The sequence below is a fragment of the Oncorhynchus mykiss genome, chromosome 5, assembly GCF_057628025.1.
Source record: "Oncorhynchus mykiss isolate SJ-2025 chromosome 5, ASM5762802v1, whole genome shotgun sequence".
Taxonomy (NCBI): Eukaryota; Metazoa; Chordata; class Actinopteri; order Salmoniformes; family Salmonidae; genus Oncorhynchus; species Oncorhynchus mykiss.
Genome location: NC_143026.1, coordinates 14,411,913 through 14,437,279, shown reverse-complemented (window position 1 = coordinate 14,437,279; position 25,367 = coordinate 14,411,913). Strand labels below are relative to the sequence as shown.

General features: G+C 42.5%; 2 protein-coding genes across 3 annotated transcripts; both read left to right on the top strand.

Moving 5' to 3' along the window:
• Positions 1–2,174: 2,174 nt before the first annotated feature.
• si:dkey-220k22.3 (uncharacterized) lies at positions 2,175–5,295 on the top strand. The gene is made up of 4 exons (XM_021601775.3): positions 2,175–2,399; positions 2,920–2,962; positions 3,400–3,453; positions 3,664–5,295. The coding sequence occupies exons 1-4, from the start codon at positions 2,298–2,300 to the stop codon at positions 4,077–4,079; spliced, it is 615 nt and encodes a 204-aa protein (XP_021457450.1). The 5' UTR covers positions 2,175–2,297; the 3' UTR covers positions 4,080–5,295.
• A 6,578-nt stretch (positions 5,296–11,873) lies between these two features.
• LOC110523246 (serine/threonine-protein phosphatase 6 catalytic subunit) lies at positions 11,874–23,425 on the top strand. Of its 2 annotated transcripts, none has more exons than XM_021601774.3 (7): positions 11,874–12,153; positions 13,357–13,452; positions 13,678–13,743; positions 13,865–14,006; positions 21,067–21,146; positions 21,256–21,465; positions 21,896–23,425. In XM_021601774.3, exons 1-7 carry the CDS (start codon positions 12,151–12,153, stop codon positions 22,142–22,144), a joined length of 846 nt encoding a protein of 281 aa, XP_021457449.1. In that variant the 5' UTR covers positions 11,874–12,150; the 3' UTR covers positions 22,145–23,425. The 2 variants fall into 2 exon arrangements, with proteins under 2 accessions (XP_021457449.1, XP_021457448.1); XM_021601773.3 differs by having other exon boundaries at positions 11,901–12,568.
• The last annotated feature ends 1,942 nt before the right edge of the window (positions 23,426–25,367 follow it).

Below are 25,367 nucleotides of genomic sequence, written 5' to 3'. Positions count from 1 at the left end.
CCTTGACTTTTCACACATTTTGTTACGTTACATTCTTGTGTGTCTACAGAATCTACACACAATACCGTATAATGACGAGGCGAAAACAGGTTTTTAGACATTTTTGTATATTTATTTAACATAAACATATACCTTATTTACATAAGTATTCAGACCCTTTGCTATGAGACTGGAAATTGAACTCCGGTCTATCCTGTTTCCATTGATCATCCTTGAGATGTTTCTACAACTTCATTGGAGTCCACCTGTTGTAAATTCAATTGATTGGACATGATTTGGAAAGGCACACACCTGTCTATATAAGGTCCCACAGTGCATAAACCAAGCCATGAGGTCGAAGGAATTGTCCGTAGGAGCTCTGAGACAGGATTGTGTCGAGGCACAGATCTGGGGAAGATCTGGGGAAAGCCACCCCTCACTTGGAGTTTGCCAAAATGTACCTAAAGGCTCAGAGAATGAGAAATAAGATTCTCTTGTCTGATGAAACCAAGATTGAACTATTTGGCCTGAATGCCAAGTGTCCATCCCTATGGTGAAGCATGGTGGTGGCAGCAGCATCATTATGCTGTGGGATGTTTTTCAGTGGCAGTGACTGGGAGGCTAGTCAGGATCAAGGCAAAGATGCACACAGCCAAGACAACGCAGGAGTGGCTTCAGGACAGGTCTCTGAATGTCCTTAAGTGGCCCGGACAGAGCCAGGACTTGAACCTGACCGAACATCTCTGGAGTGACCTGAAAATAGCTGTGCAGCAACGCTCCCCATCCAACCTGACAGAGCGTGAGAGGATCTGCAGATAAGAATGGGAGAAACTCCCCAAATACAGGTGTGCCAAGCTTATAGCGTCATACTCAAGAAGACTCAGTGCTGTAATCACTGCCAAAGGTGCTTCAACATAGTACTGATTAAAGGGTCTGAATACTTATGTAAATGTCATATTTCAATTTTTAATTTTCAATAAATTAGCAAACATTTCTCAACCAGTTTTTGCTTGTCATTATGGGGTATTGTGTGTGGATTGATGAGCGGAAAAAACAACTTAATCCATTTTAGAATAAGGCTGTAACATAACAAAATGTGGAAAAAGTCAAGGGATCTGAATACTTTCCGAAGGCACTGTATGTGTAAATGCATTTAACCCCATTATCTTATTTCCTGGCAAAGCCCACCCATCTACTGTTTTGTGTGGTTAGAGCCTCATAACCACTAAGTAACTTCCTGCATGTTATAAATTCATGTTTATTATTTAAATAATCACAGGAACGGGCTTATTGACATCACTACTGTTATAGAGTACTTAAGGAAAAAGCAAGTGGAAAACCACGATGGGTTACTTAAGAAAGGGCTTAGTTGGTGGGTTACTTTTTATAGATTCCCTCCAGAGGGGAAAGTTGACATGGTTGTTGTGACCAATATGAGTCACTTCATTGTGACGGTCTTCCAACAACAACATACGATGTACGATGCAAGTGTTTGCTTACACCCACACCTGTCAGGTCATACATAGATTTAGACACTGATATGTTATGACCTTATTCTCTTGATGGGATGAGGGTTAACCACATTGGCAACTTTAACAAATATTGTTCACCAGAAAGATGTTCCACGAACAACCCTGAAGGCATGGTCTGCACAGAGTATACAAACATTAAAATCACTCTTTCCATGACATAGATTGACCAAGTGAAAGCTATGATCCCTTATTGATGTCACTTGTTGAATCCACTTCAATCAGTGTAGATGAAGGGGAGGAGACAGGTTAAAGAAGGATTTTTAAGCCTTGAGACATGGAGTGTGTATGTGTACCATTCAGGGGGTGAATGGGCAAGACAAAATATTTAAGTGTCTTTGAACAGGGGATGGTAGTAGGTGCCAGGCACACTGGTTTGTGTGAAGAACAGCAACACTGCTGGGGTTTTCACGCTGAACAGTTTCCTGTGTGTATCAACAATGGTCCACCACCCAAAGGACATCCAGCCAACTTAGATGTGGGAAGCATTGGAGTCACCCAGGGGCATAGGCCTGGGTGGACACAGACCCTGCCAGGCCCACCCAATCAGATTGCGCAAGACTAAAAAATAATACATCATTAATACAAAAAATAAGAGTCACACCCCCCCCCCCATGCATTTGACATGATCACACTTGCAACACGCCCCCCTCATGCGTCAGTTCTCTCTCTTACTGGAATCCCCAACACAGAATAGGAAATCCTATAGCAGCTTAAAGTCAGAGACCTGATCACAACTGGTTCATTTCCAGTCACATCAACAGTTCTGCAAAAGCCTGGCTGGAGGGGATGGCACAAGACACTTGTCTCACAGGCTTTCGACTTGCCGGGGTTGTCCTTGCAGCATTGATTGTCAATGCAGCATGTTTGATCTGGATTTATTCTGCTAAGGTAAATTATATGCTGAGTAACGCTGTACAGACCATATACTTCCAACATGGAACGGATATTTATTTGAATTCATTTTCAATTAGAGGACAGTGGGTTATAAGTATTACAGTATCTACTCTATGTAGTTACTTCTCTAGTGCTGGATAGTTTACTGTTTTTGCTCAGTCTGAAAAGAAAATAGCTTTGTTACTGCATGTCTTAAGCCTGACTGGGCTTTGAGGTGAGAACTATTTTTAACATCTCAAAGCCCAGAGTCAGACTCAAGACATACAAAGCTGTATTTGAGCACAGATCTGTTAAAATGATTAGGGTTCTATATAGCCTATTTGCCAAAACAGCAAAATCAAAAGATTAGTTTGATTCAAACGTTACACTTAAAATAAATAATGGAAAACATTGAGAATTGTCTACAATATATTCCATCAACATGTTTTCCTATTTAGGTTATAATTGTTATATTATTTGAGGTGTAACGGTACATGAGAGGATGTTAAATTGGTTTTCCTGTTTTTAATTTTAGCCGGTTGAATCACCGTCAGGAGCTGGTGGAGGTCTAATTCATGGTAAGCTTCATTCTGTGGATGGAAATGAAAGTTAGACATATATACAGCCATTTAAAAAGACAACCATCATTTTTGTATGAAGGCACAGATATTTTATTGTCAAAACGATGCTACAGCATTCCTCTCTGACACTTAACATGTTTATTACTGAGCCTGGAGTTACAGGAAACTGCACCCCCACACTAAGGCAGGAAGTGTTTGTGTGTGTGCGTGATTGCGTATATTTACATCATACTGTGGGGGTGTGACAATTGATGATTGTGTGAGATTTTGTGAATGCACCTGTTTGCAGTATTCAAGTTTAGGGAATGACCCATACTTTGGAAGCTTGATGAAGCCTCATTGGCATTAGAAGAACAATATATTTTGAGTGAGCATGTTTGTGTCTTTTGTTGTTGTGAAAAATTTTAACAAAAACCGTCTTCCATGTCCCACAGACTTGGGGAAATTTCTCAGAAGTCCCTCCTCCAATTCCAGTTTGTTCCTTAAAGGTGATCCAGCCATTACTTTGCATTGTTGATAGGCCTACTGCGTCAGTTCATAAGTAACTAAAAAAGGAAAATATAAATACAGATGTTCTTTACTTACCCTTTTCTACTTACCTTAGATGTTGTTGTTTGACCCAGACCGTTTGATTGTTTTAGTAATTTTTTTACTTCCGTTTGTTGACCTTGCTGTCTCTATTGTTTGGTTCCCAACAGCCTCTCACCCCACCAAACAGACCAAACAGATATTTGGTGAGCTGGAGTGGGAAGAGGAGGGGAAGGAGATTGGCAGCATGTTCCTGACCAAGAACAGGACCCACATCCAGGTGACCATGGCAGGCTGGTATGTGGTCTTTGTCCAAGCCACCTTTAAGCTGCCAGCAGGGAATGACACCAGGGACCTAATGCTACGGCTGGATTTCACCTACCAGGAGCGTACGGACCAGTTTGCCAGTGCCTTTGACACGCGGCAGTTGCTGGAAGAGGAGCAAGACGCCCCATTGAGTTTCTCTGTCCTTTTGCGGATGGAGCCGGAGAATAGACTGTCTGTGATGGCAAGCCACAGGCAGCGGGTTGATTATGAGAGAAGACCAGTCTCTACCTTCATTACTATCATTAGATGCTCTGACTAGCCAAACTGGAGCCTGAGGAGAGGGCCAATGTCTAATACCTTTTGAGTTAGTGTCTGTATGCCACACGTATCCATTAAGGTGGTATGTACAGGTAACTACCAAAATAAAGGAAACGCCAACATAAAGTGTTTTATTTGGGGTGTTGGGCCAGAACAGTTTTAATGTACCTTGGCATATATTCTACACGTGTCTGGACCTATTGGAGAGATGCCATATGAAATTCCATCATTTGTTTTATTTGTTGATGGTGGTGGAAAACGCTATCTCACACAACACTCCAGAATCTCTCAAGTGTTAAATTGGGTTGAGATTTGGTACATGAGATGGCCATGGCATATGGTTTACATCGTTTTCATTGTCATCAAACCATTTAGTGACCACTTGTGCCCTGTGGATGGGGGGCATTGTCATCCTATTGGGGCTTAGACATAGTAGCCAAAATAATGGGCAAATGAATGTCCTGCCCAGCATTTTTTTACTTGACCCTAAACATGATGCGATGTTAATTGCTGTTTTACTCTGGAACCACACCTGTGTGGAAGCACCTGCTTTCAATATGCTTTGTATCCCTCATTTACTCGAAGTGTTTCCATTTATTTTTGGCAATTACCTGTATGAAACCAGAGACCTAGGGAAGGACTCAATTGTATACACCTCAGGTCCCCTGCTCAAAACTAATTGGATGAGAAAACAGAGGTCCCTACCCTCTGACCTCCAATGGATTTTGAGAGGGAGACGAGGAGAGAGGACGTGACGTGTATCCTTCCATAAGAGATTAGAATCTTAAAAAAAACAAACCCTGTGATTTTATGAGCTGTCTGCACATCACTGCTGGCTTGTTTATATGCTTTTGTAGGGGATGGAGAAACTGTAGGTGGGCTCAGTGGTGACAGTCATGGACACGGTTTCTGACAAGAGAAGGGGGGCAAGCAGGATGGGGGTAAAGGATGTCCACCAGCCAATTACCTCATTTCATCTTCTTAATTTGGCTGACTAATTTGTCTTCACAATATCTGAATGTCTGGATTGAAGACAAAAGAGTTACACGGTTAAGGGTTCTAGCATGGTGCATCTCAATAGCAGGACTACAGTAAAAAAAAAAAAGGCATTTTATTTGGCCTAAAAAATCTGACTATGCCTTTTATATATCAGGTAACATTTTTATATGCTCAACAAATTATTGTTGCAGAAAAATAAAGTACCTGACCACACTACACAACTTCTGTTGACACCCATCTTTTACCAATTCTTATAATGTTGTGTAGTAGTGATTGACATATAATAAATGTGAGAGAGAGAGTGCTATGGGCCCTGGCTGGGCCACTCCTGTGTTGTCTTGGCTGTGTGCTTATGGTCGTTGTCCTGTTGGAAGGTGAACCTTCGCCCCAGTCTGAGGTCCTGAGCGCTCTGGATCAGGTTTTCATCAAGGATCTCTCAGTACTTTGATTCGTTCATCTTTCCCTTGATCCTGACTAGTCTCCCAGTCCATGCCGCGGATTAACCTCCCCACAGCATGATGCTGCCACCACCATGTTTCACCGTAGGGATGGTGCCAGGTTTCCTTCAGACATGACACTTGGCATTCAGGCCAAAGAGTTCAATCTTGGTTTCATCAAACCAGAGAATCTTGTTTCTCATGGTCTGAGAGTCCTTTAGTTGCCTTTTGGCAAACTCCATACGGGTTGTCATGCCTTTTACTGAGGAGTGGCTTCCGTCTGGCCACTTACTGTACCATAAAGGCCTGATTGATGGAGTGGTGTAGAGATGGTTTTCCTTCTGGAAGGTTCTCCATCAGGTTCTTGGTCACCTTCCTGACCAAGGCCTTTCTTCTCCGATTGCTCAGTTTGGCCAGGCGGCCAGCTCAAGGAAGAGTCTTGGTGGTTCCAAACTTCTTTGTTCAGTGTGTATATACATTACCGTTCAAAAGTTTGGGGTCACTTAAAAATGTCCTTGTTTTTGAAAGAAAAGCACAATTTGTGTCCATTAAAATAACATCAAATTGATTAGAAATACAGTGTAGTCATTGTTAATGTTTTAAATTACTATTGTAGCTGGAAACGTCTGATTTTTAATTGAATATCTACATGAGCCTGTATTCGAACCCACAAATGCTGATGCTCCAGACACTCAACTAGTCTAAAGAAGGCCAGTTTTATTGCTTCTTTAATCAGAACCACAGTTTTCAGCTGTGCTAACATAATTGCAAAAGGGTTTTTCTAATGATCAATTAGCCTTTTAAAATGATAAACTTGGATTAACTAACACAACTTGCCATTGGAACACAGGAGTGATGGTTGCTGATAATGGGCCTCTGTACGCCTATGTAGATATTCCATTAAAAATCAGCCGTTTCCAGCTACAATAGTAATTTACAAAATTAACAATGTCTGTACACTGTATTTCTGATCAGTTTGATGTTATTTTAATGGACAATTTTTTTGCTTTTCTTTCAAAAACAAGGACATTTCTAAGTGACCCCAAACTTTTGAACGGTAGTGTATATATATTTGCATGTATTAAAACATATCATACACCCTATATGATGGGCTGAGTTGGGAATGTTGCCAGGACACCCTTCTTGCAACAAGTGCCATGGATCTGACCACAGAACGTCATCATAGCACCTTCATAGGTTATGCTTCTTTTTGACTGTAACATCAATTTTACACTTAAGCAATAAGGCCCGAGGGGGTGTGGTATATGGCCAATACACCGCCGCTAAGTGCTGTTCTTACCATGGTATATTGGCCATATACCACAAACCCCGAGGTGCCTTGTTACTATTATAAACTGGTTACCAACTTAATTAGAGCAGTAAAAATATATGTTTTGTCATACCTGTGGTATACTTAAGCAGTAAGGCCCGAGGGGGTGTGGTATATGGCAAATATACCACGGCTAAGGGCTGTATCCAGGCACTCCGCGTTGCGTCGTGCGCAAGAACAGCCCTTAGCCATGGTATATTGGCCATATATCACACCTCCTCGGGTCTTATTGCTTAATATATCACGGCTGTCAGCCAAATCAGCATTCAGGGCTCAAACCACCCAGGTTCTAATAGTGCATATGTAACAGAGTAGGAAAATATATCCTGTTTTATTTGTGAATTTTGCCAAAAAAAATTCATCAGCATTGAATTCATGTTATTGAGTTCAGGTTTCAACATGTCTTAGTTTCAGGTTTCATTTATGGTACTTGACTGACATGGTGTGGTTGGTTGATGGTATTGCATTCTGGCTGTTTTATTTTTGCACACCATTTTCAAATCAAATCAAATGTTATTAGTCACATGCACCGAATACAACAGGTATAGTAGACCTTACAGTGAAATGCTTACTTATGAACCCCTAACCAACAGTGCAGTTTCTAAGAATAAGAATAAGAGATAAAAGTAACAAGTAATTAAAAAGCAGCAGTAAAAAATAACAATATATACAGGGGGGTGCTGGTACAGAGTCAATGTGTGGGGGCACAGGTTAGTTGAGGTAGTTTGTACATGTGGGTAGAGTTTATTAAAGTGACTATGCATAGATGACAACAGAGTGGCAGTGGTGTGGAGAGGGGAGGGGTGGTCAATGTAAACAGTCTGGGTAGCCATTTGACAAGATGTTCAGGTGTCTTATTGCTTGGGGGTACAAGCTGTTTAGTAGCCTCTTGGACCTAGACTTGGCGCTCTGGTACCGCTTGCTGTGTGGTAGCAGAGAGAACAGTCTATGACTAGGATGGCTGGAGTCTTAGACAATTTGCCTTCCTCTGACACCGCCTGGTATTGAGGTCCTGGATGGCAGGAAGTTTGGCCCCAGTGATGTACTGGGCCGTTTGCACTATCCTCTGTAGTGCCTTGTTGTCAGAGGCCGAGCAGTTGCCATACCAGGCAGTGATGCAACCAGATGGTGCAGCTGTAGAACCTTTTGAGGATCTGAGGACCCATACCAAATCTTTTCAGTCTCCTGAGGGGGAATAGGTTTTGTCGTGCCCGATTCACGACTATCTTGGTGTGCTTGGACCATGTTAGTTTGTTGGTGATGTGAACACCAAGGAACTTGAAGCTCTCAACCTGCTTCACTGCAGCCCCGTCGAGAAGAATGGGGGTGTGCTCGGTCCTCTTTTTCCTGTAGTCCACAATCATCTCCTTTGCCTTGATCACGTTGAGGGAGAGGTTGTTGTCCTGGCTCCACACAGCCAGGTCTCTGACTTCCTCCCTGTAGGCTGTCTCGTTGTTGTCAGTGATCAGATTTACCACTGTTGATGTTTAGTCCCAGGGTCCTTAGCTTGTTGATGAGCATTGGGGGCACTGTGGTGTAGAACGCTGAGCTGTAGTCAATGAATAGCATTCTCACATAGGTGTTCCTTTTGTCCAGGTGGGAAAGGGCAGTGTGGAGTACAATAGAGACTTCCTCATCTGTGGATCTCTTGGGGTGGTATGCAAATTGGAATGGGTCTAGGGTTTCCGTGCTTCTACACCTGCATTGCTTGCTGTTTGGGGATTTAGGCTGGGTTTCTGTACAGCACTTTGAGATATCAGCTGATGTACGAAGGGCTACATAAATAATACCACCACCAATAGGACTGGAATGTAGACCTCAGTTCAGCTTTCAATCACCGATATGGGTGGGACATCAAGTGTCAAAAATAGAACCAAGTTATATTTTAGTGCTTGGCTACGCATACGCTCGTTGACGAGCATGAGCAGTTTAGATTACATGATTGAATAGTATGTGTACATTTATTTTGCAAAGCGAGCGGTGTGGTCAGCATGTGAGGCCAATGGTGACGTTGGTGGTGGCTGCATGGAGGAATGGGCCAAAATGGGCCAAATACCAGCAACAGTGTGTGGAAAACCTTGTGAAGACTTACAGAAAACGTTTGACCTCTGTCATTGCCAACAAAGGGTATATAACAAAGTATTGAGATAAACTTTTGCTATTGACCAAATACTTATTTTCCACCATAATTTGCAAATAAATTCATTAAAAATCCTACAATGTGATTTTCTGGATTTTTTTCTCATTTTGTCTGTCATAGTTGAAGTGTACCTATTATGAAAATGACAGGCCTCTCTCATCTTTTTAAGTGGGAGAACTTGCACAATTGGTGGCTGACTAAATACTTTTTTGCCCCATTGTGTATATATATATATATTTTTTTAAATGTGGTCACTGGCATACACACAATACCCCATAATGTCAAAGTGGATTTATGGTTTATGAAATGTTTACAAATTAATAAAAAATGTAAAGCTGAAATATCTTGAGCCATTAAATAAAGTTTAAAACAAATCTAATCAATCAAAAAGTAACACAATAAATGTAAATGAAAATAACAAGGCTCTGTACAGGGGCAATTTGGACAAAAGGAGGCAATTTACGGGGGTACAGGTTAGTCGAGGTAATTTGTAAAGTGACTATGCATAGACAATAAACAGCGAGTAGCGGCAGTGTAAAAACAAAGGGCTATGACTCCAGTCACCCAAGTCATAGCCAGTCTATGACTTGGGTGACTGGAGTCTTTGACAATTTTTTGGGCCTTCCTCTGACACCGGCTAGTATATATTTCCTGGATGTCAGGAAGCTTGGCCTTACGCACTACCCTCTGTATTGCCTCTCGGTCAGATGCCGAGAACAGTTGCCATACCAGGCTGTGATGCAACCAGTGAGGATGCTCTCGATTGTGCAGCTGTTTAACTTTTTGAGGATCTGGAGACCCATGCCAAATCTTTTCAGTCTCCTGAGGAAAGGTGTTGTTGTGCCCTCTTCACAACTGTCTTGGTGTGTTTGGACGATGATAGTTTGTTGGTGATGTGGACACCAAGGAACTTGAAACTCTCGACCCGCTCCACTTCAGTCCCATCAATGTTAATGGGGGCTTGTTCGTCCCTCCTTTTCCTGTAGTCCACAATCAGCTCCTTTATCATGCACACATTGAGAGAGAGGTTGTTATCCTGGCACCACTCTGCCAGGTCTCTGACCTCCTCCCTATAGGCGGTTTCATCCTTGTCGGGGATCAGGCCTACCACTGTTGTGTCGTCAGCAAACTTAATGATGGTGTTGGAGTCATGCTTGCCCACGCAGTCGTGGGTGAACAGGGAGTACAGGAGGGGACTAAGCACGCACCCCTTTGGGGCCCCAGTGTTGTGGATCAGCGTGGCAGATGTGTTGTTGTCTACCCTTACAACCTGGGGGCAGCCTGTCAGGAAGTCCAGGATCCAGTTGCAGAGGGAGTCCCAGGGTTGTTTAGTCCCAGGGTCCTTAGCTTAGTGATTAGCTTTGTGGGCACTATGGTATTGAACGCTGAGCTGTAGTCAATGAACAGTATTCTCACATACGTGTTCCTTTTGTCCAAGTGGGAAAGGGCAGTATTGCCTGCATCTGATGGTCAGTCTGAGGGGAGGAAGCATGTGTGAGGGGAGGGAACAGTGGTGAGGCTTCCACTCTCCCTCCCTCTGCTATGGGTGGCAACAATGTCATACTCTTTATGACCAGAGTGCATCAGATAGATGGGCTACACGTACAGAGACAGAGGGGCGCTGTTTTGCTCGCTCTGATGCTTTCTCTGGTAAAATACATTCGAGCCTCTAGCGAATTGAAGGAAAATGATGAAAACACAGAGAGAGGAAAGGTAAATTATTTTACATGCTTTTTCTTGGTCATTTTTTGTTGAAAGCCTGGCTTCCCTTGGCATCCATGAATCTGTAGCCTTCTACATCTAGCTACATATTGAACTTCCATCCTATTGAATTTCCATCCTTTAAATCCAAGGGCACAATGTATGAATTTATGGTTGGATTACAATCACCGGCCAGTACAGAGAATTAAGTAAAACCACAAGTCCAAATCCCTATCTCCACCCATGGCTAATTTAGGAAAGGGACACTTTTAGCTAGGTAGCTAGACACCGGAGGACAACAACACAATGAGATGCAACAATTTAAGTTGTTTCTGTCAATTATATATTTATCTTGATGCGATATGATAGGAGTGAACGCAAATCCAAACTAACTTCCCCGCTCGCTCGGAATGCTTTCTCTTGTGAGATACATTCAGCCTCTTGCGAATTGGAAGGAAAATCATGAAAACACAGAGAAACTAAAGAAAATGTATTTTCTTGGTCAATTTTTGGGGAAAGCCTGGCTTCCTTTGGCATCCATGAATACACACCACTGAGTATCTCTGCTTCATGCACCAATTCATCGATATTAAAAAAGACACAAGCAGCTAATAATATCAACGCAAGCTTATCGGAGCTCTTTGCAGCTGCAGTGCTGGTTGTAGCCGTAGGCCTAAAAGTGCACATGATTTGCTCTCTGAGCCTGCTGGGTAGGCAGAGATCTACCTTCAGACACATGAAATTGTTAAAATTGGGAACACTTTGCCTTCCCGGCACTAGGACTGCTGAATCAAGTGCACAGACTGCCAATAGCGCGAAAAATAGGAACGCAAGGCTTTTTTTCTTTTTTTCCACCACATAAATGTTTGGTGATCGACTAGGAAATCCTTGGAGATTGAATAGTGGGTTGGTGATCACTGTTATAGAGGGTGCAACGGGGTAGAGAGGGAGCATACTTAATTTAAGATCGCACAGGACACCAGATAAGATAGGAGAATGATACCAGATATGACAGACTGACCCGAGCCCCCCCGGGCCGGCTGTCCAGCTCATACCTTTCTTTTATTTGGATTGGTGGATACATCTCATTATTGTAATCTCCTTTTGAATATGCGATGAGGGTTGTTGACGTCAAACGCCTGTTTTCAATGGAGAGAGAAGATATGCTACTAGCCCATTCATGAATATGTATAGCCATCTCGCGAGAACCCCGATATAAATAGCTTTTTCTCAAAATGGCCTACTTATATCAGTACACTCGTAACAAGTTAAGCATTGCAAAACGTATATTCGATCAAATAAACCTCAAGTAGCATGTAAGTTATAAAAAAAAAATGTGTTGACCAAATTCAACACTCCTTTAATCCTTACTTGGTGGACGAAACAACAAAAGCGCCACTTGCTGGTGGGAGACCTGTTTATACAGACAAACATCACTTGCGCACTAGCACAGTGCACAGGGAGCATGGTGAGCAGCGTCTACGTTGTCAAGTCATCCAAAAACATTGCAGACATTGGATAAAAATAAAATGTTAGCATCTTCGGTTGTGAGTGATGGAAACAAGTCGCCCTCAGCGACAATGATTTGAATTATTCAATGGATGATTTGTGCACACAGGTGATGACTAAAGTGTCTTAAATCTCTATGTGACTGTTTTTGGACATTATATTTATTGGCCGGGCGTCAATTAAACCGCAGTACCGAAGCAAAACTGTAGGAGCAGTCGAAACCGTCCTAGACCGGAACCCTGGCCCATTGCTCGAGATGCGCATATACTTCCTATTTTTCTGAAGTTCTTGTTTTTAAAATGGCGCCGTTAGACTTGGATAAGTATGTTGAGATTGCAAGACAGTGCAAATATTTACCAGAAAACGACTTAAAGGTGAGCATTAATATTATTTTTATTCGTGTACTTAACCAATGCCCATATGTTAGTACATTCGCTCTGACTATATCAATCATATTGCGACATCAATATGGCTGGCTAAGCTAGCATGATTTCCGACTTCAATTAAATGAAAGCAGCTAACGTTAGCCAGTACAGTAGCTTGCCTGTTAGCCGAACACGTCAAACCTTGGGATAACCACGATAGAATAGATGTATATTATTGCCATTAGAGATCTTGCTAACTAGTTCAACCTGTGAACTAGATATGCAGATGACTAACGTTAATGGTAGCTAACGTTCGTGGGCTAATGTCAGTTACAGCCATGGTTTGTGAACTAACAGGCTAACGCGTTAGCTATGTAGCAGATTACTATATAGGAAGGATACTAGCTTTCAGCACATACATTTATAGTCAGCTAGCCAGCTTAGTATAGTACAGAGTAAATATGGGTGTCTTTCGAAAACGTAACGTTGTGACCTGAAACCACAAAATTATTTCAGTATTGGTTAGCTAATGTGAGACGTATCAATCAGGGCCCAGGAAGTTGTAGCTAACTAACTACCATTGCAAACCTAGTTTTAACAAATAACATGTTAAGAGGCTGGGTTGAGAAACCTGGATACCTATGAAGATGCCTCCCATTTAGAGAGAGTTTCTGATGATATGGCCAAAAATTCGAAAATTGGCCAATTCAAAGATGTTCGTTTAGAAATAGAAGTAGGTCCAGTGTGCAAGCCTTATTATTCAGCCTAATAATTTTGTCATGTCTCATCCCTCTCAGAGATTATGTGATTATGTATGTGATTTGCTACTCGAGGAATCAAATGTTCAACCAGTATCCACTCCAGTCACTGTTTGTGGAGACATTCATGGCCAGGTAATATCCAATGTTCTTTTTGATACCATTCCCAAATTAATTGGTTCTTTAACTTTTTTTGTTTTGTTTCTACATTAAAAATCATCGTCCATGATTTTAAATGCATAATCCCAATGTGTGGTTGTTTTGTTTTAAATTATCAAACAAATCTATCTACTGTGCACATTCTGAATATCCCCATATTTATAGTAAATGTGAAATTCTTTTTCTGAACACTGTCTCCAGTTTTATGACCTATGTGAACTCTTCAGAACTGGCGGACAAGTTCCAGACACAAACTACATTTTTATGGTAAGTGTGAAGTTGTATTATATTGTTATGCTCTGCATAAAAAAAATGGAATTTAGAACATAAGCTGGATCTGACTTGCGATTGATCTGAACCCTGGCCAATGCCTGTCTGTTTTGCCCAGGGAGACTTTGTGGACAGGGGATACTACAGCTTGGAGACATTCACGTACCTGCTAGCCTTAAAAGCCAAGTGGCCGGACCGCATCACGCTTCTACGAGGAAATCACGAAAGCAGGCAGATAACACAGGTGTACGGCTTTTACGGTGAGCAACATGCCTAATTGCTGGGGGGACATTAACACTAACAACACATAAGACCATATGTATCCTTGTAGGGTATCGTGCCATAGTTATAGGGAATAATTGGTAACTAACCTGGTACCAAGAAGCAAACAAGTAGCTGAATTTCTAAGTTATTATGGTGTAATTACCATTTAACCTTGAGCTAAAATAAAAGATTCCAGAAATTCTTCATATGTCCAAAAAGCTTATTTCTATCAAAGTGAGCATTTCTCCTTTGCCAAGACAATCTATCCACCAGACAGGTGTTGCATCTCAAGAAGCTGATTAACCTTTCTAGCGCAGGCGTTCTGCTAGCGGAACCCCTCGACAACATTCCGCTGAGAAGGCAGAGTGCGAAATTCAAAAATATTTTTAGAAATATTTAACTTTCACACATTAACCAGTCCAATACAGCAAACGAAAGATAAACTTCTTGTTAATCTACCCATCGTGTCCAATTTCAAAAATGCTTTACAGCAACATTGTGCTTTTGCTGTAAAGCATTTTTTAAATCGGACACAATGGGTTTATCTTTCATTTGCTGTATTGGACTTGTTAATGTGTGAAAGTTACATATTTAAAAAAAATATTTGTACATTTCGAGTGGAATGTTGTTGAGGGGTTCCGCTAGCGGAACGCCTGCGCTAGAAAGGTTAATCAGCTTCTTGAGATGCAACACCTGTATGTATATGTTAGATCACCGCCAAGCAAAAAAACATAGCCATTTTTACAGCCAAAGAGTCACAAAAAGCAGAAATATAGATAAAATTAATCACTAACCTTTGATGATCTTCATCAGATGACACTCATAGGACATCATGTTACACAATACATGCATGTTTTGTTCGATAATGTGCATATTTATATCCAAAAATCTCAGTTTACATTGCGGAGTTACGTGCAGTAATGTTTTGATTCCAAAACATCCTGTGATTTTGCAGAAATACTCATTATAAACATTGATAAAAGATACAAGTGTTATTCACAGAATTATAGATAGACTTCTCCTTAACCGCTGTGTCAGATTTAAAAAAAACTTTACAGAAAAAGCATAATCTGAGAATGGCACTCAGAGACCAATCCAGCCAGATAAATATCTGCAATTTTGGAGTCAACAGAAGTTAGAAATAACACACAAAATATTCACTTACCTTTGATCATCAGAAGGCACTCCCAGGAATCCCAGTTCGGCAATAAATTACTGATTTGTTCCATAAAGTCCGTCATTTATGTCCAAATAGCCACTTGTTGTTAGCGTGTTCAGCCCAGTAATTTATCTTTATGACGCGCGAGCACTTCATCCAGACAAAAACTCTAAGTTCTGTTACAGGTCGTAGAAACAAGTTAAACGATGTATGGAATCAATCGTTAGGATGTTTTTAACATAAAACATCAATAATATTCAGACTGAAGAATTCCTGTCTGAAGAAAAGCACTGGAACGAGAGGTAACTCTGTCGGGAGCGCGCGTCACGAGCCTGAGACACTCTGTCAGACCACTGACTCAAACTGGTCTCATGTGCCCCTCCTTTATAGTAGAATCCTCAAACCCGTTTCTAAAGACGGTTGACATCTAGTGGAAGAAGTAGGAAGTGCAACTTAATCCCATAGACACTGTATTCGGTAGGCCAAGCTTTGAAAAACTACAAACCTCAGATTTCCCACTTCATGGTTGGATTTTTCTCGGGTTTTCGCCTGCCAAATGAGTTCTGTTATACTCACAGACATCATTCAAACAGTTTTAGAAACTTCAGAGTGTTTTCTATCCAATCTAATAATAATATGCATATATTAGCATCTGGGACGGAGTAGGAGGCAGTTCACTCTGGGATACGCTATTCATCCAAAAGTGAGAATGCTGCCCCCTATCCAAAAAACGTTAAACAGCATGATCATCACACAGGTGCAGCTTGGGTTGGGGACAATGAAAGGCCACTTTAAAATGTGCAGTTTTGTCTCACAACACAATGCCACAGAAGTCTCAAGTTTTAAGGGAGTGTGCAATTGGTATGCTGACTGCAGGAATGTCCACCAGATTTTTTGTCAGAGAATTGAATGTTACTTTCTTTAATATAAAGCGCCTCCAACGTCATTTTAGAGAATTTGACAATACTTCCAACCGGCCTCACAACCGCAGAGCACGTGTAAACACGCCAGCCCAGGACCTCCACATCTTCACCTGCGGGGTCGTCTGAGACCAGCCACCCGGATAGCTGATAAAACTGTGGGTTTGTACAATGTAAGAATTTCTGCACATACTGTCAGAAACCTTCTCGGGGAAGCTCATCCGCATGCTCTTCTGAGACCAGGGTCTTAACCTGACTGCAGTTCAGTGTTGTAATCGACTTCAGTGGGAAAATGCTCACCTTCGATGGCCGCTGGCATGCTGGAGAAGTGTGCTCTTCACGGATGAATCCCGGTTTCAATTGTACCAGGCAGACCGTGTGTATGGTGTCGTGTGGACGAGCTGTTTGCTGATATCAAGATTGTGAACAGAGTGCCCCATGGTGGCGTTATGGTTATGGCAGCGGCATGCATAAGCAACGGACAACAAACATGATTGCATTTTATCAATGCCAATTTGAATGCACAGACATACCGTGACGAGATCCTGGGGCCATTGTCGTGCCATTCATCCGCCGCCATTACATATTTTATCATGATAATGCACGGTCCCATGTCGCAAGGATCTGTACACAATTCCAGGGTTTGCAAAAGGAGCTTGAGGTGCTTAAAGTATGTGAATTTGGCATTCTGAAATGTAAGTACTCAGACATTTTCTCAAGTTGGTACTTGAATTAAAATGAGGAGAACAGATAATGATCAAATACATTTATGAAAAACATTAGAAAAATGTATTGGTTTTGCTAATTCTAATTCGGGCTGAACTGACTTTGTTTTTTTTAATACTTATTTTGTACATAATGTTGCCGGTACCGTCTCTTATGACCGAAAATAACTTCTGGACATCAGGACTGCAATTCCTCATCACGGACTGGCAGAATCCTTTTTTTCCTTTAACGAGTCTGATGCACCAGACGCAAATGATATACTCCTTTCTCGGGGACAGGCCCAGATTCCTGTGATTTGCATGAAGAGGAGGTGGAGAAAAAGGGGCCAACGGGTAGGCTGCCTTCTGAGAATTCGTAGGCGATCGAATAAACCCCCACTTCCTTCCATTCTGCTAGCAAATGTGCAATCTTTGGAGAATAAAACGGATGACCTAGGCGCAAGATTAAGCTACCAACGGGACATTCAAAACAGCAATATCTTAAGCTTCACAGAGTCGTGGCTGAATGATGACACTATCAACATACAGCTGGCTGGTTATACGCTGTAATGGCAGGATAGAACAGCGGCGTCTGGTAAGACAAGGGGCAGAAGGTTATGTATTTTAGACCACATGATCTACCTAGAGCGTTTTCATCTATTTTTCATAGCTGTTTACATACCACGACAGTCAGAGGCTGGCACTAAGACAGCATTGAATGAGCTGTATTCCGCTATAAGCAACCAAGAAAACGCTCACCCAGAGGCGGCACTCCTAGTAGCCGGGGCCATTAATGCAGGAAAACTTAAATCCGTTTCACCAAATTTTCTATCGGCATGTTAAATGTGCAACCAGAGGGGGGAGAACTCTGGACCACCTTTACTCCACACACAGAGACGCATTCAAAGCTCTCCCATGCCTTCCATTTGGCAAATCTGACCATAATTCCATCCTCCTGATTCCTGCTCACAAGCAAAAATTAAAGCGGGAAGCACCAGTCTAGATCAATAAAAAAGTGGTCAGGTGAAGCAGATGCTAGCACAGACTGGAATATGTTCTGAGATTCCTCTGATGGTATTGAGGAGTACACCGCATCAGTCATTGGCTTCATCAATAAGTGCATCGATGACGTCGTCCCCACAGTGACCGTACGTACATACCCCAACCAGAAGCCATGGATTACAGGCAACATCCACACTGAGCTTTCAAGGAGCGGGACTCTAACCCGGAAGCTTATAAGAAATGCCGCTATGCCCTCTGACGAACCATCAAACAGGCAAAGCGTCAATACAGGACTAAGATTGAATCGTACTACACCAGCTCTGACGCTCGCTCGTCGGATGTGGCAGGGCTTGCAAACCATTACAGACTTCAAAGGGAAGTACAGCCGTGAACTGCCCAGTGACACGAGCCTACCAGACGAGCTAGGCTCGCTTCGAGGAAAATAACACTGAAACATGCATGGGAGCACCAGCTGTTCCGGAAGACTGTGTGATCATGCTCTCCGCAGCCGGTGTGAGTAAGACCTTTAGACAGGTCAACATTCACAAGGCCGCAGGTCCAGATGGATTACCAGGACGTGTACTGCAAGCATGCGCTGACCAACTAGCAAGTGTCTTCACTGACATTTTTAACCTCTCCCTGTCCGAGTCTGTAATACCAACATGTTTTAAGCAGACTACCATAGTGCCTGTGCCCAAGAACACTAAGGTAACCTGCCTAAATGACTACCGACCCGTAGCACTCACATCTGTAGCCATGAAGTGCTTTGAAAGGCTGATCATGGCTCACATCAACACCATTATCTCAGAAACCCTAGACCCACTCCAATTTGCATACCGCCCTAACAGATCCACAGATGATGCAATCTCTATTGCACTCCACATTGCCCTTTCCCACCTGGACAAAAGGAACACCTATGTGAGAATGCTATTCATTGACTACAGCTCAGCGTTCAACACCATAGTGCCCCCAAAGCTCATCAATAAGCTAAGTACCCTGGGACTAAACATCTCCCTCTGCAATTGGATCCTGGACTTCCTGACGGGCTGCTCCCTGGTAGTAAAGGTAGGTAACAACACATCCGCCATGCTGATCCTCAACACAGGGGCCCCGCGGGTGTGTGCTCAGACTACTCCTGTACTCCCTTGTTCACTCATGACTGCACGGCCAGGCACGACTCCAACACCATCATTAAGTTTGCTTATGACACAACAGTGGGACCATCGACGAGACAGCCTATAGGGAGAAGGTCAGAGACCTGGCCGTGTGGTGCTAGGACAACAACCTCTCTCAACGTGATCAAGACAAAGGAGATGATTGTGGACTACAGGAAAAAGAGGACCAAGCATCTCATCTACGGTGCTGCAGTGGAGCAGGTTGAGAGCTTCAAGTTCCTTGGTGTCCACATCACCAACAAACTAACATGGTCCAAGCACACCAAGACAGTGGTGAAGAGGGCACGACAAAACCTATTCCCCCTCAGGAGACTGAACTTATTTGGCATGGGTCCTGAGATCCTCAAAAGGTTCTACAGCTGCACCATCAAGAGCATCTGGTTACTGGTTGCGCATCACTGCCTGGTATGGCAACTGCCCGGCCTCCGACCGCAAGGCACTACAGAGGGTAGCGCGAATGGCCCAGTACATAACTGGGGCCAAGCTTCCTGCCATCCAGGTCCTCTATACCAGGCAGTGTCCGAGGAAGGCCCTAAAAATTGTTCGACTCCAGCCACCCTAGTCAGACTATTCTCTCTGCATCCGCACGGCAAGCGGTACCGAAGCGCCAAGTCAAGGTCCAAGAGACTTCTAAACAGCTTCTACCCTCAAGCCATAAGACTCCTGAACACCTAATCAAGTGGCTGCCCAGACTTTTTGCATTGTCCCACCTCTCCCCCTCTTTTACACCGCTGCTAATCTCTTTTATTATCATATAGGCATAGTCACTTTATTAACTCTACCTATATGTACATATTACCTCAACTAACTGGTGCCCCCGCACATTGACTCTGTACCGGTACCCCCCCTCTATATAGTCTCGCTATTGTCATTTTACTGCTGCTCTTTTTAAGTACTTTTTACTATAATTTTTTTTCTTATCTGTTTTTTTTTCCAACTGCATTATTGGTTAAGAGTCTGTAAGTAAGCATTTCACTGTGACTATTAAAATTAGATTTGATTCGACGCCGCCAAACCTCACATCAATGGCTAAAATGCCGGGCAAGTGTAGATTCGTCACTATTCAGATGACAAAATAATCCGTACTGACTTACCACTCACGTATTGAGTAAATAAGTAGTGAAACAATGTATTATTGAGTAGAACTTATAGGGTAGTGATAAATACTATGGTAGTTGTTTTTTTTCTTCATGCGGTTGTGGCGATATACTGCCATCTGGTGGTGACCAGAAACAATTCTATAACATTAAGTATTACAAATTGATGGCCCTTGAAAATATTAGTGCTTGAAAAAGTCCTTGAATTTGATTTGCCACTGTCTGTACGAACACTGCAATTCTTGGAGTTCTTCCATGGCCTGCGTACTCACCCAACATGTCACCCATTGAGCATGTTTGGGATGATCTGGATCAATATGTACCACAGCGTGTCTCAGTTCCCACCAATATCTAGCAACTTCACATAGCCATTGAAAAAGAGTGGGACAACATTCATCAGGCCACAATCAACAGCCTGATCAACTCGATGCGAAGGAGATGTTTTGCACTGTATGAGGCAAATGGTGGTCACACCAGATACTGACTGGTTTTCTGATCCCCGCCCCAATTGTTTTTTACAGTTATCTGTGACCAATGGATGCATATCGGTATTCCCAGTCGAGTGAAATCCATAGATTAGGGCCTAATTAATTAATTTCAAATGTCTGATTTCCCTACATTTTATTATTTAACCTTTATTTAACTAGGCCAGTCAGTCCCAGTCAAATTCTTATTTACAATGACGGCCTACCCCAGCAAACCCTAACCCGGACAATGCTGGTTAAATTGTGTGCCGCCCTATAGGACTCCCAATCATGGCCGGTTGTGACACAGCCTGGAATCTAACCAGGGTCTGCAGTGACGCCTCTAGCGCTGATATGCCGTGCCTTAGACCTCTGTGCCACTAGGGAACACATAAATGTGAACTGTAACTCAGTTAAAGTTTAGAAATTGTTGCGTGTTATGCTTATAGTTTTGTTCAGTGTAAAAAAATTAAATAAAAATAAGTGCTGGCAGATTTGTAAAGTGTTCTCGATTTTTACCTGTTATTTTTTGCAGATGAGTGCCAAACTAAATATGGGAATGCAAATGCGTGGCGATACTGCACTAAAGTGTTTGACATGCTAACAGTAGCGGCTGTAAGTCCAATCACCATGACCATTCACACTTCTTTGAATACATGTGCTTTATCTATCTTACATTTTCCCACACATATGAATCAATCACTTACAGAGTTTCTTACCACAGTTGATAGACGAGCAGGTCCTTTGTGTGCATGGTGGTCTTTCACCTGACATCAAGACCCTGGACCAGATCCGAACAATCGAGCGCAACCAAGAGATTCCCCACAAGGGGGCCTTCTGTGACCTGGTGTGGTCGGACCCAGAGGATGTGGACACCTGGGCCATCAGTCCGCGAGGTGCAGGCTGGCTGTTTGGCGCCAAGGTCACTAATGAGGTAAACGCATCAAATTGTCCTGAGTAGAGGGCTAACTACTACAGCTTATAATGATGATATGAATAGACCTAGACGGTAGGCTTGGGTGGTATATACAGTATACCGGGATATTTTGAAATACCAAAGGTATGATTTTCAATACAGTAAAAATGCTCGGGGTTTGCATGCTACGCCACTGCTTATAAAATATAAGTTAACTATCTAAGATGTGCCAAATAAATTATCTCCAGTTCAGGGCTACAGTTATGCATTTGGTTCTCTAACTTGCTAGCTTGTAAGCTCAAGCTTCTTGGTTATAGCAGAGACGATCACCTCCTGGATCAAGATCCCTGCTGCCCTATTTGTTTTGTGCATTTTTTCTTTTTCAATTTGAAAGAGAGACCTATGTTGAATACTGAGCTCATCTGTGGTTCTGTTTGACCCATTTCAGTTTGTTCACATCAATAATCTGAAGCTGATTTGCCGTGCACACCAGCTGGTCCACGAGGGCTACAAGTTCATGTTTGACGAGAAGCTGGTGACGGTGTGGTCCGCGCCCAACTACTGTTACCGCTGTGGAAACATTGCCTCCATCATGGTCTTCAAAGACGTGAACACCCGGGAGCCCAAGCTGTTCCGCGCCGTGCCCGACTCGGAGCGGGTCATCCCTCCCAGAACAACAACACCTTATTTCCTCTAATCACAAGAGCCATTTTGTTCACTCCAAAAATAGCCTGTTGCCTCTTTCCCTCACCCATTTCCCGTTTGCAGTCTTAAGGAAGTGGATAGGTGTAACTAAGAAATGACAATACAATGGCTTCACCTTGGTCTGGTCCAGAACTAATCATAGCTGTTACCTCTTCAGTGTTTACAGATCTGAAGGAATGAGATGTGTATAAGCAACATGATGTAAGCTCCCCTAAGCCTCATTGAAAGGTTGAGCTGTCACTAGTTTGTTTACATCCGTCTCATCCCTTTAGATCTGCAAAAACCTAAGTGATTGATGCTTCTGGACTGAATCTTGTAATACGTTTAGGGGATCTATCTATATTTCTTAAACCCATCTGGTTTGTTGTCATCTGCAAAGGGTTAGTGGTTTTGGGACTGGGCTATTGTCCCCACTGTCAACAACCCCCTCCCACCCCCCAAGCTTCTCCCAACGGGACTTGCATTTCTCGATCTGTTATTGAACATTTTCTTTCTTGAAATATCCCACCTCAGTCCTGCCTCATTCCCTTGATAGTATTTGATGTTGCCAAATGCATATTTGTTTTTGTAGATTAACATTGTTGCATTGGATGAATTGACTCAATAGTACTGTTGGCCCTTCATTTCAATTGAAGCCCTATCTTTATACTTCACCCCAATACTCCTGATTTTAATTTCTACTCCCTCAAATTCTATTTGATGTGAGTAAATGGGACACGCTGTTCCTATTAAATGTAATTGTAGCCAACAGTGTATTTGTATGAATATGTTTTTGCAGCATTGTGCACATTCAACGGTCATTCATCTACTCTGCTTCTTTATAAGGATATTATCATAGGCTGTCACAGAATGAATTCCTTGAATTGCACTGTGTCTCATAATTCCATGTTAACTATTGAATGGAATTCAGTGATGTGAGTTTTATCGTTCCAACTGGGTCGATATTGCAATTACGCTAAAGGCATGTCAGACCTGATACTATGAACTCTCAGCTGTAATCTATAGAAGAAAACAGTTTTCTCCTCATGCCGTAATTTCTTCAAGGATATTATTTCCACAGAAGACAGCAACTTAAGTATGCTGCTGCTGTTTTTTAAACCAGATCAGGGTGATTGGGGAGGGGATAAGTCTTGGGGACTGAGTGGGCGATTTGGCTTTTGTACATTGAAATAATTGTATTGATTATTTCTCCTATTTTTTTCTGATTTGTTGTATTTTATTATTGTAGACCGCAATCAACCTACCAATTGAAAATAAAAAGCCTTTAACTTAAGTACCTGTTTTATTTTGTTAAAATATCCAACGGTGGTTGCTGCATTTGTGGCAGACCAGCTGGCATCCTGACTAGAATACGTTGGTGTGCAAATAAACCGCCAGTCACTAGAGAACAAACTGGATGAGCTCCGTTTGAGACTATTCTATCAACGGGACCTGAAGAACTTTAATATTCTATGTTTTATGGCGTTTTGGCTGAACAAGAACATGGATAATATACTTCTGGCTTTTCCATGCATTGTCAAGACTGGTCAGCATCCTCAGGTAAGATGGGGGGGTCTGTCTCTTTGTTAACCAACTGGTGCATGATCTCTAATGTTAATGTTTTTGCATGCTTGAGTCCCCAAACCTCATGATAAGCTGCAGACCATGTTATTTACCATGAGAGTTTTCATCTATTTTTTGTAGCTGTCCATTTTACCACCACCAAACCAATGCTGTCACTAAGACCACACTCAACGAGCTGTATAGGGCCATAAGCAAACAAGAAAATGCACACCCAGAGGCGGTGCTTTTAGTGGCCGGTGATTTTAATGCAGGGAAACTGAAATCCGTGTCCACGTCCCTAAGGCTCTTTCCTGATCCAGACCCATCAACATGGTCATGAGGAGGGCACGACAATGCCCCTTCCACCTCTGGAGGCTGAAAAGATTTGCCATCGGCCCTCAGATCCTCAAATTCTGCAGCTGCAACACTGAGAGCACCTTGACTGGCTGCATCACCGCTTGGTATGGCAACTACTTGGCATCTGACTGCAAGGGACTACAGAGGGTAGTGCGTATGGCCAAGTACATCACTGGGGCAGGGAGCTCGCTAGGTCCCTGCCATCAAGTTTCCAGTTGTCTTGAAAGCACCATAAGTCCAGAGAATGCCAGACTGATGACAGTTTGACAAATTTTGCCCAGAATGACCGCTGCGCCACGTTCCTGTTCAAGTGAGGTGAGTCCAAAAATGTCTTGCTGCTGCATAAATGATGTAATATTCCAGGGAGATATGTATACTGTAGCTAAGAAAATAATACTAAGTGTATGTTGTGTAGTAAGCTGTTAGTAACCCATGTGCCTCACCCTAATAATTTGGTCACTTTCCCCCACATAACTTAGCCTACTGTTCTGACTTGGTTGGTGGTGCACATGTAGCCTATAGCCTGTTTTAGAGAAATGTAATCATAAAATATTGTAATAGCTTTCATTGCTTATATGCCCCCTTTATTTATCCTACGGTTCTGACTTGGTGTACAGGGAGAATACTGTAAGAACGGCCCATGTTCTGAATTCTATTGCTGTATATTTCAAAAGTGCTGAACTAATGGTTATATTGACTATGTCCGTCCTAGCTCGATCATTATCAATCGAAATTACGGATTATCTCTTGTCCGCTTGTTGTCCCCTTATGCCATAGTTTGTACATCTGAATTGTTAGTAGAAACCACATTTGTTTAAGCAAATCAGCCATGTTTTTTGGGGGGGGCAGTAAATGAGGCTGAATGAACTGTTTCGCTGCCAGACAAGGATTCACTCTGTGGTGCTGAAAAGAAAGCTCTGCTGTTGGGACAGCTTTATGTGGGTCCTAACAGTGTGGGCAGCATTTGTCACCGCTATAGTGCAATTCATTTATTGTTTAGTGGCTTTGCTGGCATGCATCAATTGTTGTTGAGTTTGCCCCACCCAGATTTGCATGCTGAAATTGTCATTGCTTTCTGCTACCGTATGGCAAGCTGTACCGATGCACCAAGTCTGGAACAAACAGTTTCCCTGAACAGCTTCTATCCCCAAGCAATAACACTGCCAAATAGTTCACCAAATACCGTGCCTACAGAGTGTTCACACCCCTTGACTTTTTCCCCCAAAAAATGTTACAAAATGCGATTAAAATGTATGTCTTTATTTATTTTTACAACGATCTACACAAAATACTTGAATGTGAAAGTGGAAGAAAGA